The sequence below is a fragment of the Melospiza melodia genome, chromosome 1 (genome assembly GCF_035770615.1).
Source record: "Melospiza melodia melodia isolate bMelMel2 chromosome 1, bMelMel2.pri, whole genome shotgun sequence".
Taxonomy (NCBI): Eukaryota; Metazoa; Chordata; class Aves; order Passeriformes; family Passerellidae; genus Melospiza; species Melospiza melodia.
In genome coordinates this window covers 17,835,858-17,862,090 of record NC_086194.1, presented here as the reverse complement: position 1 = coordinate 17,862,090, position 26,233 = coordinate 17,835,858, and the positions used below count along the sequence as shown (strand labels likewise).

Genomic DNA, 26,233 nt, shown 5'->3' with positions numbered 1-26,233 from the left:
TTGAAGAGTTAGAAGGAAAGTTATTACAGCTGCTTTTACTTTTAGGGAAAGCATGAACTCACCAAATATAGCAGCTGATTTTTATAGAGAAATGTTTTTACACAAACTAATTTAGCATATTTAATTTAAAAAAGCATGAAACCCCCTTAAGTACAATATTTCTGTCTTAAATGAAATTGCAGGAAGTCAAATGGAATGGCTGGAAGAGGAAAAAATTATCTAGTCTCATATTTGATTTCCCTGACTGCTTCTTGTTGGCTCACTGAGCACATTCACTTTTTCATCAAAATGGTCACCAAAATTTTGTTCTGCTCTGTTTGTTGCAGAGGAACACAGACACTGCAGATCTTAGAAAAAAAAATCTATTTGCCCTCCTTCTCCCAATGTGTTTAACTGCCATCTTGTAAAATGAACTAACCTTGCAATTTGGTACTAAAATAAACTTCTATGCAAGTAATTTTTACAGCAGGATCAAAATTTAAGCAATGAATGCTGATACACCTACACAAATACACATACATGCACACACACCCACACACAGCCATCCAAAGTGAAGACTCAGTTCCAGCCTCTGTATAAATTTGACCTGGGTTGTGCTCATTTCGGATGTGGAAATCTGCAGGTTTTGTGGAAAATGCCTTGGAACAGTGTGCAGGGCAGGGATAACACATTTGAAGAAGGGCAGTATAAATAGCAGATCTGAGGTAAGATGGATGATAAGTTCTGGTTTATCAGACAGAAGATGCCTCTCCAGCTTGTGGAAGAGAATGGGTGATTTACATATCTCTTAATATAATTCTTTGATATCTTTTAGGAAAAGAAAGTAGAATGTTGTGAATTTTCCAAACCTACAGAGTCCAAGTCTCACTTTCCAAAATGATTTTTAACTAAAACATCGTGATTCAGAAGAATCAGCAGTACAGAGGCTGCTTACACTTGATGAAATTATTAGCTACAAATGACTGATGCTGAAAGAAAAGCTGAAGGTTATGTATCTTCTAATCACAGCAGGATAAAATCAAACCAGATGACATTCTTTTGCAAGTAAGTGAAAAAAAGACCTTGACCTGAATTGTCCTCAGCAGAGCTATCTGTGAAGGGAGCCCCCTTTCCACAAATCCTGTCCAGCAGCATGGGATTGGATATACTTGATCTGTCTCTTATTTAGCTGCTGTTTCAAACTTTGGAACATGCACCAAGGGTGGACAGAATGAGGGATTTATAGTGTCAAAAGCTACATTAATCCATATCTGCCCCTCTCTGACATTAAGTGTTTGCAAGGCACAGCATCAGTCCAGTACAAAACTTGATGGTGCCTCTCCTTTGTCAATGTAGGCTAAAATACTGACTCTGGCAAAATCTGTGAGTGGTTTACTATTGATTGCAGTGTAAATAGATTTTAGCCTTTGCATCTATTTGAAAATGAAGATGGAGTTTAGACAGACCGACTGTTTAAGTTAAAAAAAGGTAATATTGAATAGGGAAGTAGCACTAACAACAGTGCACTTGTCAAAACAGGTTCCTGGATTATCTTACTACCATCAGTACTTTTACTGCTCTGAAAGCTGTAATTTGTTTCAATGAAATACCTAGAGCTGGCTGGCTTCTCTTACAGCTACTGGAATTCTATTTTATGTGAAGAATTGCATGTCCTTATGTAGGTTACTCAGAATCTGTAAATTTACTGTATCTCAGTAAAGGAAAAAGAAACTTATGCTTGGTGAAAATATTGTCTGTCTATGAAAACTGGCAGACTCAGTCCTGTTACTTATGCTACAATCACAGTGGGCCACAACTTACACTCTTGGAAAAGGAGGCACTGATGTGGCTTCCTTGCCTTTAGGCATTTGGTGCAGCTGAGTCAGAAGAGACACTGGTTTAACAAGTGACCTAGCTCATCATTCTCTTTCTGGAGCACAGTGGGGATCAAGAAGCACGCTGATCCTGGAGAGAGCTAGCATTTGAGACTGCACTGGCAGAAGAGAGCCATCCAGCCTGCACTGGACTGTCCCTTGCAAACATGAAATTAGAGGGGAAGGTAAAGAGCAAAGCTCTTGACACTGTAAGTCTCAAGTCCCCCCCTCTGTCTGCTTTTGGTGTGTGTTCCATAGATTGAAACAACAGCTGGATAATACTGCCAAGATAACTCAAGTACACCCATCCCACACTGTTGGACAGGATTTGTGAAAAATAGGCACTTTGCAAAATTATGATTTCTAGTAAGCAAGTATCAACAGTCTAGTAGATGAAAGCTGTATATGAACAAGTCCTTGAAGCTACAACTTAATGTATAACTGACATACCTTTGTTTTGATTTTACTATTTGAATAGCCTTTAAAAAGTAATTGAGATAATCAATGCAAAAACTAAACCATTAGCTATGTTATGACTTAGAGAGAGGAATTGCAGGATGAGGTTAGACGCAGAAAAAGTTATCCTTCTTTTCTATTGCTGCAAAGTAGCTTGGGTTCTTTTCATAGGAAATCATCACTCTCTCTAGAGAAGGTAAATGGAAATGTTCCTCTGAAATATCTTTCCTCCTGACAATAATGGCTGAATCCTCCCTCTATCTCATCAGTATTAGCTTTCAATCTTTTCAGTAGCCTCTGATTTCTAGAATCAGTGGGGAACAAGCAGTTTCTGCTGAATGTCATCCTTGCTCAGTTGAAACATAGATTCAAGTCTCCCCAGTTTTACAGACATGTACAAAAATTCCCTTCTGCTCTTGAACTGACATTAATTTTGAAGATAATTCTAGAGGAAAGCTGGATTGGCTGAAGAGATTATTTCTTCTATAGGGATTTTTTTCTGAGTTCAAAGACCAAAAGCTCTTAGCTCCACAAGACCTCTTTACCATCTCTATGAATGATGTAGCTCTGTGCATCTTTATTCACTACAGGTCCCAGTGATCAGTGATCCACATCAGGAAATATGAACATCACAGCTGCAAATAAAGGGCATTGGTGGTGAGAGATCTGAAAGTGAATTTGTCAGTCAGCTCCTACCCACTGTCTGCCTTATTTCTTCATGCCATGCCTCCCTCCTCAAAGCCAGAGGACTGTCCAGATCAACCTTACAGAATTCCCACCCCAACACTGGCATGGCAAACAACTGTCTCATCTCTCATCTGCTGTCCCTGCTTTATAGGGTTTGTATGACTTGTGAAGGTTTGGCCCAAAGCTTATCTGGCCTTTGCCTTCTTGTCTATTAAAACTGCTTTCCTAAGTCAAAAACATGGCTGTTCTGGAGCCTTGGACATAGGACAAAAGGCTGTATCATTATTTTTTTTTCTCTCTGTACAATCTCCAACACCTTACCTTTCTCCTCCAGAGTGAAGTCTGTCTGACCTACAGTAAAGCAGAGCCTCTCTTTTTACAAGTTATGAAAAAAAGATCAGAAAAATGACATTTCTTTGCCTTCACTTTTCCCTTCCATCTATGGTATCATTGATATGTCCCTCTCATTCATTGTTTAAAAAAAAAATCTACTCCATCCCACCTCTTGCTTTTCTGTTAAATGTGGAATGGGGCAGATGGACAGGGGCAGAGAGAGGATAGTCTGGTTTTCTTCCACAAATCTTGTTTCTTCCAAGAAGAAAGAGAAAAAGCAGCATTTTAACTGAGGGTTTATTTTGAATATTTTGTCAGCATGAAATCAAGGGCTGCCTCAAACCTCAAGGTCCATGATCAGTAGCTTCTGCTATTTGCTTCTGATTTCAAGTGGACAGCTCTACATGAAACAGCAAAGCTGTTAAAAGACCCACTTAACAACACAGCATAAAGCAGCCAAACAGAACTTATTTTGAGATTGTGATTTAGCTCCCAATTAATTCAAATTATTCCTCCCTTTGAAGTTTATTTCCATTAGCTGACATCTGCAAATTCTTCGAACAAAATGTAACAGGATGTAGATTTTTGTAACATTTTAATGGGAATTCTATATTCTTCCTTCTGTATATGAGGTGAGTGGGCAAATACTTTTCTATATAAATTTATATAATATAATTGGCTTCAGTAATGATATGCTAATCTAAATCAGATTTGTTGTTTTATGTAACAGAGAAAAGGCAAAATGATTCTTTAAAATATTTGGGGGAAAAAAAGTAATTGGTATAATAATTGGGAGGGAGAATACTTCATCTAGACATAAAGTTAAATCCAAAGTAGTTACCATGCCATCATATTGTGGGTTACGTCTTTGAAAGTTCAAAAAATATTTTTAATGCCCAAAATCCCTAAAGCAGCAAGGAAGAAAACAACAGCCAGCAATTTACTGCTGTACACACTGGATCAGGATTGTATGCATTCAAGTTTTATTGTTTGATAACAAAATTAATTTTTCTTCAGATATTGTTGGAAGTACTATGAATGTTTTTCTTATTGTAAGAGAACAAATAAGACCACTTTGCCTGTGCTCTTCTCCCAGTGATTATTCTTCCCTGATAGTTCTTGTTAAAAAGCACTGTATTAATTTGAATGCTCATTGTAATCAACTAGTTCATTACTGAAGCCAAGGTGCTCAGAAGAAATTTAGCTACTTCATATAACATGGCCCAGTGGAGATGTTATTTTCTGATGCTTATAATGATTTTTAAGCTTTCTTTTTCAGGTGATTCTTCCTTTATCTCATCTTAGTGCATTTATCTCTCATTCATTTCTAGCCTGCTTCATTCTGACTCTGACAAGGTGCTGTGTCTCTTTCTCAGCTGTTTTTATGGCCTGGAAAGGCTTGTGATGGCCTTGGGCAGCCTGCGCTCCAAAGGACGAAAAGAGTCTTCAGATTTTTTCTCGGTCTTCAGTATTTATTAGTTTTTTATCTACAAGATTTTCTCTCGGCCCGACAGAGGTCTGCACAGCAAGCCAGCCATGAGCACACTGAGAGCCCCCGGGGCGGTCACTTATCTTTATACCCAAAACTACGTATAAGATATTTACCTATTTTCCCCAATACCTTTTACCCGTATTGACCAGTGCACTTTTAGTAAGGACCAATCCCAAAGTGCCAACATCACCACAGAAGATGGAGGCCAAGAAGAAGAAGAAGAAGGACAGGACACGCCCCAATTCCTCCATCTTACTTCTCCAGACCCCTCTGTACCGAAATCCTAAACCCTGTGTTTTACATTCTAATTAACTTATCCCTTCACCATTTATCCCAGTGAAATCCTCCCATCCTCATACAGGTGTTGTCTCCTGTGCAGGATCAAAGTCCAGCCACCAGACACTTCTGGCAACATTCCAGGACCTCCAAGCCCCCAAGGGTGGTCTCGGTCACTCTGCACATCAGTCCTGAGGTGCTGAGATCCCACAGTGCTGGACGGCTGTTGGGCTGTCTCCTCAAAGCTGTGGGTTTGAAGTTCTTGTTGAGAAGAGTCTCTACCTCTCACTAGCCATAGCAATGTTCTAGGCCCTGGCTATTAATCCAAAGATAAGCCCTTCTACCACCTCTGCCTGTGCTTCATCCATTAATCTGTACTCAAATACATAAGTTAGGTGGTTAGGGACAATATTTTAAAATATTTAAATATTTTTACCCCTTGAATGAATGCAGCTAAGACAGACTATCAGGGGACTGAGCACTCCTCCTCTCCACGTGTGTTCCTGCTCACCCAGGGATGGCTGAGGCTCTGAGCTCAGCAGCTTCTTTTGCTGCAGGGGCTGGCAGTTCATGTCAGCTTTTAGGCTATGTCAAACAAAGCCAGAAACACTATTGTCTCCTTTTGGATTTAGCAGTGAATCTTCTTCTACCATTATTAGGGGCATTGCCCACTTAATGTCCTTATTTAGCACTGGAAATTAAGGGGAAGTGGGATTTGCTTTTGAAGGCAGCTCAGGTACTATGCCAGTAATTTATTCCCTTTGCTGCACACTGCCTTAATTGACACAGGAGTTTCTGGTTTACATTTGTTTTAATTTCAAATAAAGAATTAGTGGAAACTGGCTCAGGGTTCTGATTGCTTTGGGTATGTGTCCTGAGCTGCAGTGCTGCTCTCAGTGCACGTTACACTGTGTGTCCTTGCCACAGAGGCACCACCAGCTCTCAGTTAATGTGCACAGTGTTTCACAACATTTACATCATGTCTGTAAAGTACAAGCAAAGTGGACTGTAGTTTTATTTGTATTTTATATGGACTATATTTAGCCCTGCATTTCAGCATCCCCCATCTTTTCCCAACTAAGAAATAAGCTAAGTCAATAAGCTAACAAAGCTTTTGAATAGTATTTGTTTAAACTGTAGAGTCTGCATCTGCATATTAGATACACCTGCATATCAGATGCAAGTTCTCCACAAACAATTAGGCATCGAAGTCATCAATGTGTTTTCTGACATTTTCTCCTAATCTAGAATAACATTCTCTGTTGGATGTGATCTTTCAAGCATATACTACCACTTGCTATTTCAAGTGTTTGGGGGGGGAGATTCTAAAGTTGGAAAAAAACCCATGCTGTGTATTTTCAGAAAAAGAGATGAGAGAAATTATAAAGAAGCTAATGAAATAGATATCACCAGAAGACTCACAAAAGAATTATTAAACTGCTTTTTAATAATCACCTAAAAATAATAAATTGATTAAGATTAGCCATTGTGAGTTTGTCAAGAGAACTCCACATGAAACAAGCTTAATTTTCTTCTTTGACTCATAACTGACCTCAAGGATAGTGACAAAGCAGTAGACATGCTGCATATCTGCATCAGCAGCATTCACTATATATGCATCTTGAGGTTCTCATCAGTAAGCTAAGGAACTATTGTGTAGGTGATTCATGAGTGGGTAAGAAATTGCTCCTGAACTAATTCTCAAAAGTAAGGATCAGCTGTGTACTATCAAACCAGGAAGATGTTTCTAGTAGGTTCCTAAAAGATACATTCTATAAAATAGGTTAATGGACAGATCAGCTAAGGAAATAAAAGGTCAAATCATAAGCACATGAGTACAAGAAAAAAGGAGATAGTTATAAACATTTTGAAAAATGGAATAAGAGCTAAATATAATTTGAAAAAAACAGAGGTTGCCTAAAATCACTGGTAAAATTCAGCAAATACAAGTACCAAAAAACTACCCAGAAGTAGCAGAGCTCAAATCCTCAAATAAAAATAGATAATAGATAACTGGGAAGCAATATGTTTTGAAAGGTTATGAGGATTACTCAGCATTACAGACTTGAGTGGTGGTCAATAATGTGATGAAGGTGAAAAAGCAGACAGACCTCAATGTGGCGTGTATTAACAGAGAATTTTACATGTTCTCGAGGTGATGCATAATGGGAGGCCTTATCTGGGATGCCTAGAGAAACAGAATTGACAGTCAAGAAGAGAACAGCAGGGCTTTGGAAAGCAAAACACAGCTTGTTTTGTAACATAGCCTCTTAAGAAATTTGATTAATTTAGCCCAGATAAAGAAAAAAATGAGGAAGTCAAAGTGGTCTTTTGCAGACAGATACTAGTTTGTGGTGATTGTGCTCTGATAAGAAGGCAAAGAAACAAAGAAAGTAAAGAAGAATATTATGGGGTCCTCTCACCCCACACCTGGTGCTAAGGCAATGAAATGTGAAGAAGGTAGTTAGGGTGGCTCTGGGGTCTACCTGACTGGAATTCTCTGAGAGTAGGCAAGCAAGCCCCTGCCAGAGACAGTTGTGCTGTACATGGTCCTGCTGCACTGCTCTACTAGACAGCCTTTGTCAGAATCCTTCTGTCCCAATGTTTCTAAGAAAATGTCCAGTGGGTTGGAGCTCCTCACTGCCAGTGAACAGTAACTGACAGGTAAGTTCAGAGGACACAGTCTCAAGCTGTGCCAAGGGAGATACAGGCTAGAATTAAGGAGGAAGTTTTTCACAGAAAGAGTGGTCAAATACTGGAATCATCTACCCAGGGAGGTGGTGGAGTCACCATCCCTCAATGTGTTTAAAAAAAGACTGGATGTGGCACTTGGTGCCATGGTCTAGTTGAGGTGTTAGAACATGGGTTGGACTCGATGATCTTAAAGGTCTCTTCCAACCTAGAAGTTCTGTGATTCTGTGATTCTTGCTGCTTCTTTTGTCCACTTCTAACTAAGAATTTTAGTACTCTACATTTTGACTATTCTCTCCTGACATATTCAGCTGATGGTTTAAATTCATTTGTGAGAGAAAACAAGAGAACTAACAAAGCCTGGTTTCCAGTGGATTTGTGTTCACTCTTTCTCTCACCCTCTGCTGTAATATCAGCATTTCTCCCAGCCCCCATGGACTCTCTGCATTGTTTCCTAAAGTCTCATGGCTCTATGCCCACTGTCAACAGCACTTGCAGCTCCCCCTTGTCTTTTTGAGTTCCACCCCATCAGCCCCCTTGGCTGCTCCCTCCCTGACAGGGAGGCTGTCCCACATGTTCTAGCTGTTTTGGGGGCATATTTATGCTTATTGGCCAATATGAGTGGCCAAAGGAAAGACCAAAGAGACTATTTAACTGTTGAATTCACTCTGAAGCTTTTCCCTCAGCATGAAAATGAACATGGGTTGCTTTATTTGATCCAGCTGTAGAAGCTTGTACGTTTGTAGAAGCTTGTAGATTTCAGTCAAACTTACCTGAAATTAATTAAAGAGATCAGAAGTCATTGGCAGACAGACAAAAAATATTGCTGCTAGAATGTTATATGTTTAAGAAATCAAGCTAAAAGCAGGAGTACTTTTAAGAATATTTTGCTTTTCATGTGTTTTTAAATACCAGAAGCAGCAATTTGTCTCTGTTTTTGTGAGAGAAATACAACAATACAATGTTAAAAGTTTTGGCATTTACTCTTGTGTGGATTCTCTGTATACCTCCTAAACAGTTTAGGACAAATACTAATAAATGAGTCTTTAAATATATTTCACAGCTAAAACAGTCTTTCCTTGCTCCCAACTGGTTTAACAATACAGTAATTGTGATGCTTTTAGCAGTTCAGACAGTTCAGATAAACCACAATCTTTTTGCATAGGCCATATTTGAAGAAAGTAGGTTAGTCTAGTCTGTTAATAACAGCTAACATTTTGCACTACTGTTCTTTCTACACTGTAATTAGATTAATGTAGAGCTGACTTCAGTCCTGATAGGCAATACAGTGAATTGAGATGCTTCATGTACAAGCACATTGAGTGAAGCAATTGCAACAGTTGTAACAACTCAGAAATATTCATGACAGTGGTCAGATGCCTCCTGATTCCTTGCAGTGAATGGCTTGATGCAGCACCTCTGGCAGAATTGAAGCAGGAACATAGGAAACATTATTCAGTCACAGCAATCTTGTTTCTCAGGGGACTCCTGGTCCATTTTCACATTGTCCTGGTCAGAGATGAACAGATTTCTGACACACTCAACTGATTACATATAAAAGTCCAGAAGTATTAATGCATTTTAATATTAAAATAAAAAAAATACAAGGATCACAGGTTTCTACACCTCTCCCAGTCCTTAGTAAATAAAATATTTGGTAGATTTCCTTACTCTAGGAGGATGCTTTATTTCCATATTGCCACTTCCCCAGATCTGGGCTATGAATGGTAGGATTTGGGTCCCACAGCACAGTGTTTACAAAGCTGTAAGAAAATGCACATTTGCAATGGCTTAAAATCTGTTTGTGTTTTATTTTGGAGCTGGCTGTACACAGTAGCTGTTTGGGATCAGCTCTGAACTGACTGCAGAAGGAAGCCCTACAGGATAAAGGAGGCCTCTTTCCACCCTGTGTGGTACAGGTGTACAAGACTCAGCCATGATCCTGGCACCTGGAATGAGAAGTCCTCAATAAACCCCTCATCCTCCCCCTCTGACTCAGAAATGCCAGCATAGAGAACAAACACCCAGTGCAGACTGACAGGACAGGAAAAAGAGAGACTTCTAATGCTTGAGATTAAGGGAGACTTCCAGCATCTGGAGGTGTGCACTGACCCATTTGGGTCTTTGCTCCTGGCAAACCTTTGGGTTAAGAACTGCAGCTTCTGGGATGTTAGTGGAGGACAGGGGGCAGTGGTGGGTGCCACTGTAGAAGGGTATGAGGAAGGACCATGAGGTGATCAGGAAATACAAGGAACTTACCATACAAGTACATTAAAGGGATGGTTGATTATCCTGACAATGTGTGAATGTGGCCACTGAGCAGGCCTAGTGCAGTTCAGACAGGTATTAATAGTCAGGCTAAAGTAGGGAAAGTGAATTTCCAACAGGGAACTAACCTTTCCTTTACAGCAGCCCTTGTCTGTCCATAAAGAGAATCAGCCCAGGCACAACATTAAAAAAATATGTTTATTTATGATGCCAGTGATATCTCTCCCTGTAACAGATCCCACGTTAGTTTAGCTCAGCCCTGAGAGCTGCTGCTCTCAAAAGCCCTAGTTCTCACTTATCTACAGGCAAATGATGCATCTTTAGGTATTTGCTGAGAGCAGACTTGGAAATACAGACTCCCTGTGCTGTGCTAAACTGTAACTATCAGCTTCTGAGCTTCTCAGTATAAGCGGTTTCTAAATAACCTCACAAACTATGCACTTGAGGGAAAGCTCAGTACAAGTGAATTATTCTTACGTGTTGAATATCCTCTTCAATTGCCTGCAGCAAGAGACAAAAATAATTTATAACTTTCTCTCTTAACCAATAATATTATAATTATTAAAGGTGTCCATAGGTAAAGACAAAATGCATAGCATCACTAGGATATATGGACTGCAAATGTAATTTACATTTAGCTATCTTAGAGTGACTATTCTGTCAAGTGTCATTTCAAATAATTCTAAAATAAGATTATGTTTTAAGGAGCAGATATAACTTGTCAGTGATTTAAAATTAGATAATATATTCTGCATAACTGAAATCTGCTCCTAGGATGTGCATGCACGTGTGTGGGGGGGGAGGAAAAAAAAAAAGGTCCTCTTTTACTACTCTTTTCATCTGCACTTTTGAATTCCAAAAGGGAATTTTATATTAAATGGGAATGGAATGTAGTTAGGAGATTTTGCCATGGACCACCTCCTCCAAAACTCACCCTTTGCTGTCTCCTGCCACAAATCCCTCATCCATTAGTAAAATATTGAGCAGGTGCATAATTCTGCCAAAGAAAATGTACAAAGTTAAACACACGTTGAAATGTTTTACCAAACTAGATTCCTATTACTAATCATGATGGCTTATCTGGAAAATCCTAACAATGTCTCCTATGCATTTATATTATTCCAAGGGGGTTTCCACAGAGGAGGAAAGCTGAGCGATCAGCCTGTGCTGCTTCAGCTCCACACAGGTGCTCTGAAGGTCAATGTTAAAAGCCACAGGATTAAGGACTTAGTTTTGAAAACAGCGGTAGGAATTAGCGCCTTGGAGTTAAAACACCAAGGGAAAAAAAGATCATGGTTACAGAAACACAACGAGGCAGCCACCGTAGCTGCAGGAGAGGGAAGGCGGCTGAGCGCCCGTTCCGGGGGGATGCGCTCCGTGCCCGGGGCCAGTGGGGCAGCCCGGGCGAGGCGCTGCGGGCGAGGGGCCGGAGATCCCGAAGGCGCAGTTTCTAATTCCCACACAAACGTCGTTCCCTTGGCCAAACGCCTCCCTCCTGGGCAGCCCGGCCGGTCCCACGCGTCCCGGGGGCAGCCGAGGATCAGCTGCGCCCCCTCCACCCACCCGAGAAACGCTGGAAGCGGGAGCGCCTTCCCCCAGCGGCACGCAGCTCTGACAGGCATCAGCCCACGCTGCGGATCTGGCTGAACTGCCTTCCCCCGCAGCGCCGGGCTTCTCCAGCGGCAGGGAGGGGGCACACGGAGCCGGGCGTTCACGGAGCCGGGCGTTCGGGGCACCGCGCCCCCGCTCCCGCGCTCGCCCCCGCCGCGGAGGCGCCGCCCCACGCCCGGCCACCAGGTGTCGCTGCCACGCGCCGCGGGCGACCCCCGGGCCCGGCGGGGCCCCCGCGGATTCCCCGCCCGCACTCCCGAGCCCCGGGAAAGCGGAGCGGCTCCCATCGGGGCGGGCGCCTGCCCCGCCTTCGTCCCAGGCTGAGCCGGCTGCCGGTGAAGCCAGGTGCCTCGACGCCTCTCCGCGGCGGCAGCGCCGCCTCCGCCGGCATCGCACGGCACCGTTCTCCTGCCCCGTGAGTGGCTGCCGGCTGACTGACAGGCGAGGCGGCCACATAGGGCGGCCGCTGCCTGGCGTACACCTATAAGGGCCGGCGGTGAGCAGCGCCGCGCGGTGTGGGGCTGCCCGTGGCGGAGCCGCCCGGTGACCATCCGTCCTCCCACGGCCGGGCGCCCTCGCTCGCAGAGCCGAGCGCTGGCGGAGGCGGGCGCCTGTCCGCTGGCTCCGCGGCAGCAGCCCCGCCCGCCGATCCCCGCAGCAAGTGGCAGTCCCGCGCCACGGGCCCCCCTCTCCGGCAGCGGCGCTCGAAGGATGCGGAGCGGCGGAGCGCGGGCGGCGGCGGGGCGCCGCGGGGGGACCCGCCGCTGCGCCGGGCGCGGGCGCCGCCGCCCCTGCGCGCTGCGCCGGGCAGGAGCTCAGTGAGCGCGGTGGCCGCGGCGGGAGGAGGCGCAGGAGGGCTCGGCTCTGCTGTCGCCGGAGGGGCTGCGCGCCGCTCCGCGCCGGCGGTGGGGCTGTGCGGAGCCCCGCGCTGGGGAGGTTGCGGGCGGCACCGCCACAGGTGACTCGCGGGCCGGGGGTCGCGTTCCGCCCCGCTGCCGCTCGGCCGCCTCTGCGCGTTCGCACCCCTGCGCCGCGGCCGCCTGCGCGAAGCTCATCTTCAGCCGCCTCGCCGTGCCGGCGCCACCGGCAGCACCGGGGGACATGGCTTTGCTCCGGCTCCTTCTCCTCTTGCTCCTCGCCCAGCGCGGGCTGGGGTCTGCCGGCGACCAAGGGCAGGCAGTGCGCGGCCGGGAGCGGGCGCTCGGAGGGAAGCAGCCTATTTACAACCACATCAAGAGCCGGGAGCCTCTGCCGGCTCCTCGGAGCCGCTCTACAGAGAGCACCATCTTGGCGCAGCGGCTCGCCGAGGAGGTGCCCCAGGACGTGGCCTCGTTCCTCTACACGGGCGACTCCCGGGAGTTGCGGCGAGCCAACTGCTCCGGGCGGTACGAGCTGGCCAGCCTCGCCGGCAAGTCGCGCTTCACCTCGCACCCCTCCCTGCACGGCGCCCTGGGCACCCTCACCCACGCCACCAGCTTACTCAACATGATCCTCCAGAGCAATAAGTCGCGGGAGCAGAACTTGCAGGAGGACCTGGAGTGGTACCGCGCCTTGCTCAGGAGCCTGGTGGAGGAGGACCCCAACATCTCCAGGGCCGCTATCACTTTCAGCACGGAGCCTTTCTCCTCCACTCCCCAGGTTTTCCTCCAGGCCAGCAGGCACGAGAGCCAGGTCCTCCTGCAGGACTTGTCCTCCACGGCTCACCGCCTGGCCAACGCTTCTGTAGAAACTGAGTGGTTCCACAGCTTGAAGCGCAAGTGGAGGCCGCATCTGCACAGGAAGGTCTTAAACACGGGCCCCAAAACTTTGGAAAACAGTTGGAAGAGGCGGGAGAGCTTCACTGCTGATAAGAACCATATCCGGTGGTCCTCACCATACCTGGAGTGTGAGAATGGGAATTACAAACCCGGCTGGCTTGTGACTCTCTCGGCGGCTTTTTATGGGCTGCGGCCAAACCTCCTGCCCGAGTTCAGGTGAGAGGAGTGTTCCCTTTACTTTCTGTCGAGAAGGGGATGGGGGGAAGCAGGATGGGGGTTTGGTTCTGCTCCCTTCCTAGGGAAGGGCATTGTGGTCTCTGGGTGACCTGATCAACCCCAGGCGCACGGGCTGCTGTCACAGCGCAGAGCAGCCTCAGGCCATTCTGGTGAGCGCTACCTTCGTGCCTTCGGGAGCTGTTGCTCCTTAAAAGCATCGCTGTTGTCTCCGTCTGTAAGACAGCGTTTGCTTTGCTCCCATTGGAGCAGGCGTGCATATGGGTTACGTTCCTGGTGGGCTTGTGGGAAGAGGAGAGCGGCAGCTGCCAGTCGAAGTTTATCTGTGTCTGTAAGAGAAAAATGCTCACTGAGTTGTTTTTTCTTATTATACTGCGAAATTGAACCTAGCTAGACCTCAGCTATGCTTTTAACCTGCTGGGAAATAACATTCCCAGTAATTAATGACATTACTAGTGCTGGTAAACTGCTGTTTCTGGTCTCCAGAGCGCATCCACTGTGGGGTGCTCGAGCCTGGTCAGTGGTAGTACACTTGTAGGTGCTGGTGACTGCTGTTCTGTCATAGTTCATGTGGCTATAAGCTGAAGTGGCAGAAGGAGAGCTTTCCTTTTGCACCTCCAGCTTTATATTTGGTACCTGGCATATGTAAAGGTTTGCTTTTTTCATTGCTTTATTTACTTTTTGTTGCTTTTATGTACTTTGCCACTGAGCTGCAACTAACAGAGAGGAAGATAGAAAAAGGCTCTTTCTTGTGTCTTTGTATTTTGACACCAAAGAGAGATTTGCTCAAATGAGAGCAACCTGTGGAGTGTGAGATGCCAGTTTTCCCCCTGGCACTCTTGTAAGGGGTTCACAGGTAGCTCTGTCCAGTGGGGAATGTGCACTGCCCAGAAGCAGCTGGCGTTTCTCAGGATGAGAGAGGAGCACAGGATTTCTTTTGTGCTATCAGTTAGTAGCAGGTAAAGATTGATGAGAATGTAGCAGACTCCAAAGAGATTTTGCCACACCTAGGAGGCAAGGCAGTAATGTCTGCAAATGTTTCTCTTGGCTTAGTCGGAAATCCAGTGTAATCAAAGAGATATGACTGCAGTCCTAAGTTCCTGAAAAAACCCAAAATTTGTTGAATGGATAATGGCTGCTTATTTCTCTGTTGAATTACTTTTTGCCTTGAAATTTTCACGCTTATGGGGATGATAGGGTTAAGGTAAAATGAGCTCAGCTGTAGGCTGTTTGTTGCTGAATTCCTCTTGAGACCAAAACCCAGGAATAGGTCTACTGTAGAGCTCTTCTGGACCCTAGGGAGTCCAGAGAAGTCAGGAAGCTTGTCAGAGATCATTGAAATGCAATGTTCAACGTTTGATGAACTTTGGGATGTGGATGAGAGTTAATGTAGGCTGATATTCTCTTGTTGGAGATAGAGTTTGGCAGAGCCACTAGGCTGCAGGTGTGGTGGCAGCCACAAACCAGCTCTCTGAGAATGTAAATTTTGATATAAAGTTGAACTCAAAGACGCTTCAATCTTGACTTAATTGAAGAGGAAATAAACCCATGTTTTAAAGGGGAAAAGTCTAAGCTCCAATCCCAGCTCTGTGCCAAGATTCTGTGATGGCAGGAAGCATCTCAGTGGTGTAGCTTTCTGCTGTGGTAGCTTTGGTGTGCAGAACGCACCAGATCTGTTTTGGCACAACCCTGGCCAGCCACGACAACCAGTAGATGTCCTCCTGGATGCAGTACAGAGCACTGCCTTCCCTCCCTGCCTCATCTTCCCAGCCTCTGCTTGCCACCTGGGGGTCACTGCCAGGAAAGAAATGGAATAACCTGTTATGGCTCTGACACTTCAAGGGACATTCACTGAGCTCATCTAAGCTTGGAGAACCACTTCATATTTACAAGGTCATGAGATGGAGTATGCTGTGCAAGTTCAAAGTGTTGTGTTGCTGTTATACTGAACAGTTAGGGCAAAACTAACAAAGATTTGTTGTATCAACAGGGATGAGTTTGTAAGCATTTCTAAAAAAGGGGTTATGTTATTTTGCCAAACTACTAAAGAGGCAGGTAGAAGTAGTAAAATTATAAATACATACATGTTCTGGCAAGGCTGAAGGATAGTTCCTGTGTTCCTGATTTGAGGTATGCTGGATGAAAGATGGGCTTTAATACAAAGTTATGACTTGGGATATTGAGAAAGTAACTTCTCAGCGACACAGAAAATGGTATACACAAAATATGCTTCCAAGTCTTGTAGTTTGTCTCAATATTTACACCATGTTTTCATTACTTAATAGGTACACAGCCTCAATGTGAATTTTTAAGAGAAAAAATGGCTTAAAGCATGAGCACATGAAAAATGTGACATCTAGTGTGGTTACTGGAAAATTAGTTGTGTGAATTACTATAAGATACCTCTTGAAGTAAGCTTACTTCCTCTCACCGTCAGTCTTTGAGTGACACAATATTTTGACTTTAAATTCTTATTTAAAGTCCATATGAAAAAACAGTGTTCACTACTCTCCATCTTTTGGGGCAGCTATGTTGGTTCTCCCAAAAAGATATCTTTGAACTATGTGTTAGAAACTTTTTAATGAATCAGTTACCATGCTCCTCCCATTTAGTAGTCTGGTGTGATATCATTAATGGTATTTTAGTGTATGCCTCTTTAATATTATTCTAACAGTTTTTAACAGTTTTTGTACTTTCTTTGCTCCCATTAGGTTTAAGGCATGGTACATTAGGGTGTGGTACATTCCAGGAGCATGCCATATCCATGAGAGAGAGCTCTTTCACATTACAGAAGGAAAAGCCCATTGCTCCTTCTTGGTATCTCTTCTGTGGCAGTAGCAGAAGGGTTTGTTCATGTGGCATGGCAATGGGAAGAGGTTAATGAGGGCAGTAGCGATACTGAATAATGAAGGCAATAATGGTAACTACTGCTGGCTGTGTTCAGTGCATGCTGCTGCTGCAGTGCTGTTGTCAGTGAAGCTCCCAAAGTGCAGCACAAAGCAGCAAAGTTTTCTTCTTAACATTGTGAAGAGTTACAGTGCTTTTGGCCTGAGGATGGGAGTGTTACAGGCCAGGGGGCTCCTGCCAGCAGCTCATCTGTCTTCAATTTCACCTGTCCCCTTCCCAAAAGATTGCTGCCAAACTGCCCTAAGTGAAGGCCAAGGGGAGAATGTGGTTGTCTTGCCATGACCGACGCTGTAGATAAATACTGAGATGAAGTGGAGAAACCAAAGGCAACTTGATTGTCCTGATAAGTGTGCCAGCAGCTGTTCAGGGCCACATTAGCCTAGTACAATGCCAAGCTAGCAGTGCTGGCTCTCTGCAGCTCTTTGCAGTGCTTGCTCATATTGTGTTGTCTCTTTCCACCCAAAATGCATGCAGAGAGCATTACTGTTTATAAGGTGCAGTGTAGGCTCCCATTCAGAAATCAGGATCCACAGAGACTCAAAGTAATCACTTGATGTTACCCATCCCTCCTGTCTAAACTGATGCCATTTGCAGCTGAAATTCACAACCTAATGTGTCTAATCCCTCTACTGCTGTAGTGCTGCAGGGGGTAGAGCACAGGAGCATCTGTCCCAGGTCTTCTGTGCCCCTCCTCTGCCACTCCCTATCACATGGTCAGAATGAACCATATTTTATGGCATGTGATGACCCAACTGTCCTCCTTGCAGCCCCACTGAGAAAGTGGAAAAGTTTGAGAAGTTGCATGTTGTAAATACAATTCCTTTTCTAAAAATATTTCCTTGGTGCCTGGAGGAAGAAATGAGAGGTCTTTGTTGCTTTAGCAGTCCAGGAGACAAGTGGGAAAGATCATATCTTAATCTAGAAGAAAGATGACTAAGTAGTCAGCTAATAGGAACACACAAGTTAAAAAATGTCCTCCTGGGTCACTGAGTCAGTCTTCTGCTGTCACAAGCCCACTTAATGTCATCAGTCGACAAATCTCCATCTTTTAAGTAGGTGGGTTTCCCTCTTGACTCTTCAGTCCACTGGCATGCTGGACCTAAGGGTTGGACAACTTCTCCTGATTTCTGATCTGAATTTATTCACTTGCAGTCAGTTCTCATGCATTTGTTCTGGTCCAGAACTGTCTTCCATCTGACTTAGCACCCTCAGTTGGTGTTTACTGCCCTGATTTTATAGGCAGTGGCCCCTTCACCACCTTTGTTTACTAGACTACACAAACTGGCTTTCTTAGTCTGCCATGAGCTCTGTGTTGCCATGGTCCCTCTTCTCAGGTCCTGTTCCAGTATTTCCTGAGCATGGTTAGTCAGATTCATGTGCACTGTTTCAGGCTTGTGCAATGACATCAATTATCCCCAAACTCTGATGAATGAGTTGCTGCTTTTGCAGTTCAAAATGTTCCCTTGTGTGCTGTTCTCATTTTCTTTAACATTGTGTTGAAATACATCTACATTTTGGGAACTGGTCATTGGTCTTTCATGATTTCTCATTGTGGAGGTCAGATTTTCTTCAGGATATGAAGCACTGACTTTCTTTCCCCCTCCCACCATATTCCAGCTGTTTTTTTTTTGCCAAATTCAGCACAGCATTTACTATCTTTTTAAAAGGTTTTAAGGGAGAATCCAATGGAATAATGTCTGTTTTGGCAGAAAGGTACTCAATCAGCAAGCTGAGTAAGTTGGAGGTGGCTGGGGTTTTTTGTTGTTGTTTTTGTTTTGGGTTTTGTGTTTTAATTTTATTTTATTTTTGAATGGAGTCTTGTTCTGGATCATTTACAGGTAACTTGATTCTTAAGTTTGGCCAGATTTTGCCATATCTTAATATTTTCTGCCTCCCAGAGGTTTGCTCCTTCTCTGTTATTGGAAAGATATCCCTTGATGCAAAGATAATCTTTACTGCACAGTTAAATTGAGCTGTTTCTTCCCTAAAGGCAGGATAATGTAGTGATTTCTGCTGTACCATTAACAATTACTTGGACCACTCCAGTGTTGGACTATGATGGGACTCTTAGTTAAAGAAACATTACTAAAGGCAGATTAAACCATGGAGGTAGAAGTACTTATGACAAATAAATAATTTCTTAGGGATTGTATATATTATATGATTTATTATTCTGCTAACTATTTCACTGCTATTAAATTACTTGGTAAAAAATCCAAACAAATGTAGACATGAAAAAAAGAATTTTAGAATTGGGTAATCGTTTTTCTTTTAGACATGGTTTAATTTCTTCCTTTACCCCCTTTTTTAGTTTCCCCCAATCTCTCTTTAGTCTGGGTACCGAGCTAAGAGAAAATTAATTTTAATTGTTTAAGGAGTCTTTTAAATTTTTTGTGCCATTGTGATATGATGTTAGTTGTATAATGCAGAAAGTATTTTTAATTTGAGGTTGACATTTTTTATAACATGTCTTGGCCCTTGATTGAAGGTGTGGGTGGATTTAGAACAGGTTTCAAAAATGAAAAGGAATAATTTATTTTCTAGAATTTCTGAAAGTCTTGGGTTTGTGTTCCTGAAAAGAAGTTAAAACAAAGTCTCTTATTATGCTGTCTCTTTGTGGAAACCCTCAGGATATTTTAAGTATTTTCTAGGCAATTAATTATGTCCCTGCCAGCATTTTTCATATGAGGTCATGGAGAGGGATAGAAAACTGGATGTTGATGAAACATAGGAGGGGAACAATAAATATGGATTTCTCTTTCAGAACCATGATTCAGCTTCCTTCAGTATTGGAGAAACAGGAGTGGGTCTTGGAAGAAAGTTAAATATGGCCATGACAGGATTGAAACACATACTGCATTCATGTCCACAATTACCTAGCACATGCTAAGTTGCAATAGAAGCAATTTTTGGTTTTTTGGGTCAAACTTCTGTTTCCAACTCCTGTGTTTTCCACCCCCATCACCCTTGGGCCAGACTTCCAGCACAGCAGGTTATCAAAGCACTTTTGAAGGGGATGGGCATGTGGCAGTCCTTACTATCTGGGACTCAGCTCCAGGACTGTCATCTATTCTATTTGTGAGCGTGGGCTGAGATAGAAATGTTCCTGAATGTAAGAAAAAATATATTGCTCTGTTAGGTCAAATAAAAGGTTCCATGGCCCTTGCTCCAAAAGCAGCTTCTGGCAGGTACTGAAAGAAAATTGTCAAGTTCTTCTGTCCTGGTTATGTCCAATTTACCAATGATAAGCAACAAAAAGAAATTGTTTTCTTTCAGATTTCACCTGAATGACTGGATAGTAAGTATTCATGATTCCTTCATGAATACTTCCTTCATGATTCTTATCCATGTTTTAACACATTTTTGTCTTCTACTATGTAGTTTAGCATTGTTTTCAGTAATACATTTATATGTTCCATTATAGCCATCTATTCTGCGTTCCATAGTTTTCTATTTTAAACTCACTTCATGAATCTAAACTCATTGGGAGATCCCAGATTCTTGAATGAATACTTTCCAAAGTGTTTTACTGCATATTTTCTGCCTCAGCCAGGTTTAGTTGTAGGTTACATTAAACATTTTTATCACTTGCAGACTTTGTTATGGCCACTCATTTGTTAAGTCCAACTTGTTAACTTCCCTGCATGTGAAACCTGATTTTTGCTGAATTGATTCTTTCAAGATAGATGAAAATAATTCATTTTTGTCAGAAGCTGTCTCTGCTCTGAGCAATTTTTGTATCTTGGTTGTGTACTGTGTTAGAGATTCTACTTCAGCCTTCCACTTTCTGAGGTATTTGAAATGGTTTTGGTAGAGCCTATCCTTTTAACATGTGGTTTCTAAAAATATCTTGATATCTTGGTTTTGTCTTACATTCTTGTAATTTGTATGTTCCTCCTTGCCCAGGTTTATGCCTTTCATTTTTTTTTTTTTTTTTTTTGAGGTTGGCTTCCACTTTTGAGTTTTAAAATTACCTTGTTACCTTTAAGTAAATTTTCAGGGTCACAGGATTTAGTATAGTTAGGCTGCAACCATCCATCCTATGTAGGATTCTTCTATTTCAAAAGCTCTTTGTGTTCCTAATGTATTTTCTTCTGTTGTGCTCTGTTCCTTGAGACTCTTTCTTTCCACCTGCCTGTTTGACCCCATGGATGGTAATGAAAACATTAAAAGCAAAACAGCCTGAATTTGGCTCCAAGACCTAATTTCATAGGTATAATCTAATGTAAGTGGTACTTTACCATCAATGACACCTGGCATTCCTATACAAGGTGATGCTTTGTGACAGAGTTAAGATGCTAGCAGCCACTTGAGCATCCTCAAGTGGAAAAAAACCCCAAACAAACAAGCCCAAACCATCCCCACTCCTCAGAGTATCTAACAGACTCTCTAACTAAACTGCAAGGGTGTCCCCAGTGAGGCAGCCCTGCATGCCATAAATATGAAGGCAGATTTAATTTGAAAATATTCTTCAGACAATAGAATTCTGCTTTAAGTATTCTGCCCTTACAGTACTGTTTCAATTTACTGTCTCTCAAAAGAGAGACTTCTTTGCAGGTGAATCCTAATTTATGTGCCTTACTGTACCTTACTGTTCAGTTTACTTTTAGTGGAAGCTGGTTCTCCTGTGAAAATGTGTTGAAAAGCAGCAGTCTGCATGCTATGGCTGAGGAATTAGGGAAGTGTCTGTCCTATTAGAAAGGAGTTGGTGGTGACTCTGTGACCAGGCCAAACTCGTGTCCCAGCAGCCTTTTGTGAGTCTGGCTGGTTGTGCATGGTAACAGCCTTAACAATGGCCACGTGATGCAGAATCCTAAATCTTAACTTTCAAAGGCAAGCTGAACCTGCTGTTTGTCAGTAAGACTTATGGCTGAAATTCACTTGTGAATTTGACACCAGGGTTATTTTTGGGTGCTGAGTTGATGGTGCATGGGAGGAGCCTCAGGTGTCAGGTACTATGCAATATTTGAAGATTAATATTCTTGAAAGTGGCAACCTCCAAAACGAGAGTGGTCAGAAAAGTCATCTGCCCTGAAAACATTTGCTATGCAAAATACAGTGTGTATTTGTCTAGAGGAGTGGGCATTTGCCGATTTCTGATGTCTGTAGAGAACTTGTTTTTCTTATCTCTTTGTTTTCTGGTAAAGAGGACTCATGAAGGACAGCATGGAGGGCTGAATGAATGTGACAGCAAGTATCCAAGCAGCTGTTTAGATGTGGATGATGATGCCCACTTCAGTGTGTGATAACCATCCTTTATACTTTAACTATGAGTGCTCACAATGCTTATGGGCACAAAAGTGAGTGTACAAACTTAGAGGGCAAACTGTGTTTAGCTGAGCTGTGATGACCTCTGTGCCAAAAAAGCTTTTTAAGATCTAGAGCACAAGCATACTGTTTATCACCATTTAAATGTTGGCAGGCCGTTATTTTGTACAATTCTGGATTAAGCTGACTGGGAGAAAATGAACATGTTCCCCCTAATTTTTTTTTTATGATGTAACAGTAGAGGCAAAAAAAATATTCTGTAGATAGGCTTTACAACATGTTGTTACAATGAAATATTATAACTACTGAAACTATCAAGATAGCTAGTAGTTTGGGAAAATAAGCTTAAATCAATTTCTGGCACAGATTTCAAGGCAAGCAGCATGCCAACAAACAGTAGTACTGGAAATACAGACAGGCATTAAAGCCTCTTAAATCAAACGTCTGAACTGACAGAAAATCCTTGATGACATCATTCTTCAGTGATTATCTTATATATAATTCAACTAATTCTTTCTTAACTGCATGTTTAACATGGACATGCAATCCTTAGATATCTCTTTTGTGTTTGTAAGGACTGTAAAATTGTGTCAGGAAACAAATATCTATTGTTTCAAGGAGATTAACAAAATATACTTACCTGCCAGATGGTCCACAATTACCAGTAATATTGTTATTAACTTATGGCTGTGGCTTGTGTTGAGCAGGCAGCATTGCTGGTGTGGATGAATGTGTTACTCTGACAAGCTGAGTCTACTCTTACACCCTTGGTATTTGTCTTGATTGCTTACACCAAGATAGCAACACTGCAATTATTCCCAATTAGTTCGATAAATATAACACAGGGAGTTGGTCCATATACATTCTAGGAGGATGTGTTCTTTCATATGTTCCATTTTCTGAATGCTGAATCAAAAATAACTGGAAATGTGGGTGGCTAAACAGGCTGTGCCAGCTACTGTATTAATCACAGATGAATTTCAGAAATCTATCATGTACATATATTAGTGTGCTGTGTGTAATTGTAGTGGGGTACAAGTCTGAGGTGGTGTTTTAAAATGGATCTCAAATGAACTCATGGAGCTCTTGTACCATCATGACACCTTTTATAAATGCCACATATATGCTTCAAGAAACTCTGCTTTTGAAGACACTGTATCCTCAGGTAGTTTCAGACCCTGGAACTACTTCAGAACTATGATGTTACAATGAAACATGTATTGCAGAGATCTAGTGAAAAAGTAATAATAATGTGCATCATGGGGGGCAACAGTTGAAATCATGTGGCAGCTTGTAACTGTAAGGAGAGATTGCTTTCCTGCTCCTGCACTGTCCTCTTTCTTCTTACTGTAGATTTTCACCCCAGAAACTCACAAAGCTCTGAGTAAAGGGAAAACCAGAACAACTTAGCCATGTCAAAAGTTCAGGTTGTGCTACAGAAGAACTGCAGGTGGGAGAAGAGTGTAGGTAAAAAAGTTTGCATTGAGTTCATGAAGATTGAGTTTTGTGAAAGACAAACATTCTTGTAAGAAAAACTTCAGTATGAGAGAAGCAAAAGGAACATGTGTTTAGTTTGAAATGAAAGAATTTTGTAGTATTTCTGGAAGAGGTATTATGAAAATATTTTTGAGCTTGGATGGCTGAACTGTGATTCTGACAAAACTGAAGCATAAATTGAAAGTGCAGGTGGAAGACGACCAGATAACCTGGGAGGAATATGGAGACTCTGTCTGAGCATGACTGTGATCATGAGTATCTTGCATCAGCAGTAGTGTGGCCAGCAGGACCAGGGAAGTGATCATTCCCCTGGTGAGGTACTGGTGAGGCTGTACCTCAAATCCTGTGTTCAGTTTTGGGCCCCTCACTTTAGGAAAGCCATTAAAAGGGCTGGAGCAAGTCCAGGGAAGGGCAGTGGAGCTGGTGAAGATTCTGGAGCACAAGTCCTATGAGGAGGGAGCTGGGGGAGTTTAGTCCAGAGAAAAGGAGACTCGGGGGGGATCTTGCTGCTCTCTACAACTGCCTGAAAGGAGGCTGGGGGGAGCTGGAGGTTGGTCTCTTCTCCCAGGTGACAGCACAAGAGGAAGTGTCTTCAAGTTGTGCCAGAGGAGTTTTTCATTGGATATTAGGAAAAATCACTTAACTGAAAGGATTGTCAGGCATCAGACCAGGGTTGAGTAACCATCCCTGGAGGTATTTTGAAGATGTGGCACTTAGGGATGCAGTTTAGTGGTGACTTTGGCAGTGTTTGGGTAATGTCCGGGACTCAATGACCTTAAAGGTCTTTTACAAGGTCTTTGGAATGCAAGCTGCTAAATGGAAAAGTGTACTTTGTGACAAAAGATGTTGGAAAGTCCAAGAATGGCAGGCTGATCAGTCTCACCTGATTCCCTTGGAAGGTGATGGAGCAAATCATTGTGAAAACCTCTTCTGGAACACATGAAGAGGAAGAATGTGATTGGGAGTAGTCAGCATGGATTTCTGAGGGGGAAATAGTGTTTTACCAACTCAGCAGCCTTCTGTGTATAGATAGCTGGTGACCATGTGGAGGTCAGTCACTTCTGATGCACTCCTGGTGGGCACTGGTTTGACACGAATCACCAATGTGTGCTCGTGGCAGAGAGAGCCAACAGCTTTCTGGCTGGTGAGAGGAAGTTTTGAGGATGGGCTGAGGGAAGTGATCCTCCCTCTTTCTCCAGCCTGGTGCCCCATTAAGAGTGCCATGTCCACTTGTGGGCTCCTCAGCACAGGAGATAAGGATGTACTGAAGCAAACCTAGTGCAAACCTGGCCACACAGACAGTTAAAGGTTGGAGCATCTGATGCACAAGGACTGAGTGAGCTGGCGCTGTTCAGCTTGGAGAAGAAAAGGCTCCAGGGGCATTTTGTATGTAAGTACCTGGTGAAAAATTATGAAGGAGAGAGAGACAGACCTTTCTCAGCCTTATTCGATGAAAGGATGGAAAGGCCAAGAGGCACAAACTGAAATACAAGAAATTTCATTTAAACATCAGAAATCTTTTTTATGGACACTGTGAGTTTGGTCAGTGACTAGATTGGATTTCCCACAGATGGTGAACTCTCCATTATTGAAAGTATAAAAAACCCCAACTTAAGAGCCTGCTTTGAGCTGATTGGATTCATCACAAGAGGCTTCTTCCAATGATAGTTGCTGTATGAATCTGATTTTCACGTCTATTTTTGACAAAGTAATTGTATTAAAGAGCTTTCAAAGGATGTAAGTCCTTTAATCAATTCTGATGTGAGAAGCCCAGAAGTATATTCCTTTCTTTCCAGTACATGGCTCTGAGTGTTAGGATGCTCTCCTGCTTTCTGATGCTTGTTCCACTGGAACATGCCATGAATTCTCCAAATTGCAGCACTTCTGGTACAAGACCATACTGAAATGCCTTCTCAGTCTACTTAATGACCCTAATTTCTCTGGCTTGTGTGTGTTGTCTTTCTCATAAGTAACCTCTAGGTAAGTTTTCTTTGGAAAATATTTATATCCTTTTTTTACTGGCACTCTGCTTCTACAAGACTTTCTTGTGATACAGCAAACTCTTAAAACTGTTTCCTTCTCTTTAGGCAGTGATTAGTTTGTCCTATATTTGAAATCTGTACTTCTCTTTGCAGAAATGTTTGAGGAGGGAAAGGTGAGTTTCCTCTCCTACTAGTTAAAAACAAAATGTACACAAGGGAAAAACTTCCCATGCAAAGGAAATGAAACCTCCTTCCATCAGGTGCTTCAGGTGAATGGGTTGCATTTCCATCAAAGTTGAATCATCACTGCTTTTCCTACTGTATAAACTGATTTCTCTGGAGTAGTCAGGATGATGCTAATCCTTGGTATTTTTGCCAATGTCACTGGTGTATAACATGAATTAGGAGAGCAAGGAGTAGTGTTGGTCCTGGTCCTGCTGCCTGCTTTGTGCTTGTTTGCAGCCATGGGGAGAGTATTCATTTGCAGAACAGGTCCTGTCCTCAGCCCACACACTAATATTTGTATCAGCTCAAAAAGGTCCAGAAAATATTAGAAACATACCTGGTGGGATCTACACATGACCAGATGAGTGATCTGTTGTCTCTACTGCCATGGGCATCTGAATCAGGCGCCTTCTTGCCAGGTTAAATTTGTAATCCACTGACATCATCATTTTATAGAGAGAATCTGTGCAGTATGACAGTTTTTCTTCTTGAGGTTATTGCTCACCCAGAACATGGTAAAAACAGTTCCTTGGGGTAGAAACATGGTTTGAGCAGGTGAAACTCCCTGGTGAAACTGCTGTTCAAAACAAGTGTACAAAGGCAAAAACTAAAAATATATCAGAATATTCCAGAAGTGTGGTGTGTGCTATTTTAAGTTTAACTTGTTAGAACCAGCACTTAAGTATTTCAAGCAAT

The 26,233-nt window shown here is 43.0% G+C and overlaps 1 protein-coding gene across 1 annotated transcript in view; it reads left to right on the top strand.

Moving 5' to 3' along the window:
• The first annotated feature begins 12,637 nt into the window (after positions 1 to 12,637).
• GPR158 (G protein-coupled receptor 158) overlaps positions 12,638 to 26,233 on the top strand; it is a 185,918-nt gene continuing 172,322 nt past the window's right edge. The window contains exon 1 of the mRNA XM_063149670.1: positions 12,638 to 13,640. Within this exon, the coding sequence (XP_063005740.1) occupies positions 12,769 to 13,640 (872 nt within the window). The 5' untranslated portion in view covers positions 12,638 to 12,768. The remainder of the gene's footprint in view (positions 13,641 to 26,233) is intronic.